General features: G+C 42.6%; 1 protein-coding gene across 1 annotated transcript; it reads left to right on the forward strand.

Moving 5' to 3' along the window:
* The first annotated feature begins 1,413 nt into the window (after window positions 1-1,413).
* Window positions 1,414-2,143, forward strand: LOC309815189 (ubiquitin-conjugating enzyme E2 C-like). Its single transcript, XM_082641799.1, is given in 2 exon segments — window positions 1,414-1,539; window positions 1,541-2,143. Coding segments are annotated over 2 exon segments (540 nt in total). The 5' UTR covers window positions 1,414-1,455; the 3' UTR covers window positions 1,997-2,143.
* The last annotated feature ends 987 nt before the right edge of the window (window positions 2,144-3,130 follow it).

A 3,130-nucleotide genomic window follows, 5' to 3' on the forward strand; every position in this document is an offset into this window, starting at 1 on the left:
CTTATATAGACAGCAATACAGTAGTTAGAAAAAAATAAGACTCAAAGGAGAATAATTGAGATTATCTTTGGATTTCAAAAAAACATTTAGTAGCTACACATTGCCTTAACTGTTCACCTATCTTCTGCCTTGGTTACTCTTTTGATTGGGATTAGCAAGTTCAGAACACAATTTTAGATCAGAAACGATGGGTAATATACTAGACTTCTGAATATTACCAGGAACCAGATTTCTCCCTCCCCAGGCCTAAAGTCTGATTGGCAGCACTAACCAAAGGGAAATGTACTGATCAAGGGAAGGGAAATGTATTGGATTAAATAATGAATGTATAAAATGTATTTGATTAGAGATTTTTTAAAAGAATAGACATAGTTATAAGAAAATGCACATTTGGCAATAGCTTGCATGTTTCTTTTTATAAAATTATGATGTGTTTTATCAGGAGAATTAGATAGCATGATTCAACCCTCGAGAAGAACAAGTGTCTTGGTCAGTAAGACAAGGAGAATTAGACATGATAAAAAAAGAAGTGAGGGGCTTCCCTGGTGGCGCAGTGGTTGAGAGTCCGCCTGCCGATGCAGGGGACACAGGTTCGTGCCCCGGTCCAGGAGGATCCCACATGCCACGGAGTGGCTGGGCCCGTGAGCCATGGCCGCTGGGCGTGCGCGTCCAGAGCCTGTGCTCTGCAATGGGAGAGGCCACAACAGTGAGAGGCCCGCGTACCGTAAAAAAAATTAAAAAAAAAAAAGAAGTGAGTGTTCAGTTCTGACATCCTGTAATCACAAGTAAAAAAGAAGAATGGAGAATAAGTTAATATAGAGGACAATTAGCAAGATGATAAAAGGAAAGATTTGCATTCGAAATTTTAAAAGGATGGATTGTATCAGTGAATTTTGAGAATTTGGGGCATGGTATCTGCCTCCCGTTAGCCAGCCTGTTAATAGTATGAGTAATCCAAAAGTTCATAAGTCAGAATGGCTTTGTCTGTCCTGCCTGACAGCATCTCTGACCTGAAAATAGCAGAGCCAACTCTCCTAGCCTTTCTCATAGGCTGAGTTGAGTTGCTCCTTGTTAAGATCAGAGAGGTCTACCTGATCGAGAAAAGAAGGAACAGACAGCATAAGGTAGTACTCCCCAACTTTTTTCAAGCCAAAGAACACCAAGAAAATGATAATATTTGTGCAGTACACTGAGGTAAATTGAAGGAGACTGAAAGACCTCTATATGAGTCCTGATTAGAAAGTCATTACCTTTTCCTCATATTATTAAGGTAAGAAAAATAAAATGCAAAAATTTAGGGAGGGTATTAAACATAGAATTCTTATAAAACTTCCAGTTAAAATCTTTAAACATTTTTAATGAAGCCATTTTAACCATTAAAAAACAAAAACAGGCAGTTGCAGCCGTGGTCTCAGTGTAGTCTGAGTTCCTGTCTCCCTTCTCAGCGCCACCCGGATGGCTTCCCAGAACCGCGACCCAGCTGCCACCAGCGTTGCTGCCGCCCGTAAAGGAGCCGAGCCCAGCGGGGGCGCCGCCCGGGGGCCCCGTGGGCAAGAGGCTACAGCAGGAGCTGATGACGCTCATGATGTCTGGTGATAAAGGAATTTCTGCCTTCCCTGAATCAGACAACCTTTTCAAATGGGTGGGGACCATCCATGGAGCAGCTGGCACAGTATATGAAGACCTGAGGTATAAACTGTCCCTGGAGTTCCCCAGTGGCTACCCTTACAATGCACCCACGGTAAAGTTCCTCACGCCCTGCTACCACCCCAACGTGGACACCCAGGGTAACATCTGCCTGGACATCCTGAAAGACAAGTGGTCCGCCCTGTACGACGTCAGGACCATCCTGCTCTCCATCCAGAGCCTGCTCGGAGAACCCAACATCGATAGCCCTTTGAACACACATGCCGCTGAGCTCTGGAAAAACCCCACAGCCTTTAAGAAGTACCTGCAAGAAACGTACTCAAAGCAGGTCTCCAGCCAAGAGCCCTGACCCAGGATGTGCAGCTCTCCTTCTGTTGTCTTTTTATTTTTTTTCCCTTAGATGGTCTGTCCTTTCCTCGATTTCTGTACAGGACCCTATATCTTATCTGTGGTGTCATTTGTGTTTTGTTTCTGTTTTTTAAATTAAGTGTCTGGTTAAGCCCTTGTGATGAGTATATTAAATAAATACATTTTGGGGTTTTTTAACAACAACAGAAAAAAAGTTGAATTAACAAGTTATGTGCATTTCTATAGTTTGAATGGTTTTATTCAATTCCTGTTCAAGACATTTTAATGATGATCTCTATACAATTTTGATGGGCACTGCAGAGAGAAGTTTTATTTTTACCAGATGATTTTTTTAACTGTGAATCTTTTTATGCAAACATTCAAAATTTTACAACAGCTGAAATTATATTTAAAGAATTTAAGAGCTCTTTCATTGACAAATGTAACTGTACAATTCCTTACAACATGAAGAGATTTTTAAATCCAATTGAACTTTTCATATCAAGTATTTCAAAATAATGACGAAGCCCTGATTTGCAGAACACATATATTAGTAAAACAGATCCCTACAGCTAGTTTGGACACACTAATAGGACCCATCTACGGAGAATGGACAGAAGTAACTAGTACTGGACAAGAAGGAGTTTCTGGATTCCTGTCTGGAAGTGCAGTCACAAGGAGCCCCCAGTGAGCCTCCTTAACCCCAAATGGCATCACCTGAAACTGCACTCTTGGCCAGTACACCTAGAGCACAAGACCACCCAGTAGTACATGGACTTCTTATGCATGATAGACAGCAGAATGCTCTGCAGCAGGTTGACAGAGGAGATGTTGAAGCAACAGGCATGCCCTAGTACAGCAGCCATGCCAGATGAGTACCTGAGGTCCTTCATTGTCCCCAGTACACGCAGGGAATGTACTGCCAGACTCTCTGCTCTTGGCTCCCGCTTTGAGATGCCCCAGACAAGACTGCTCCCTTTAGAGAGAGCTGCCTGGGAGTTCCAGTCACCCAGCCTTCCTAAGGGATGAGGGGATCAGTATCTTAGCATGCATGGCAAACCCAGTAGGAAGCTCCAGGTTAGAGAGTAAACACAATCATTTTACATAGGTATGTCAGGTAAGTTTATTTTTTTGG

This window comes from Mesoplodon mirus (genome assembly GCF_964341445.2).
Source record: "Mesoplodon mirus genome assembly, chromosome: 14".
Lineage (NCBI taxonomy): Eukaryota > Metazoa > Chordata > Mammalia > Artiodactyla > Ziphiidae > Mesoplodon > Mesoplodon mirus.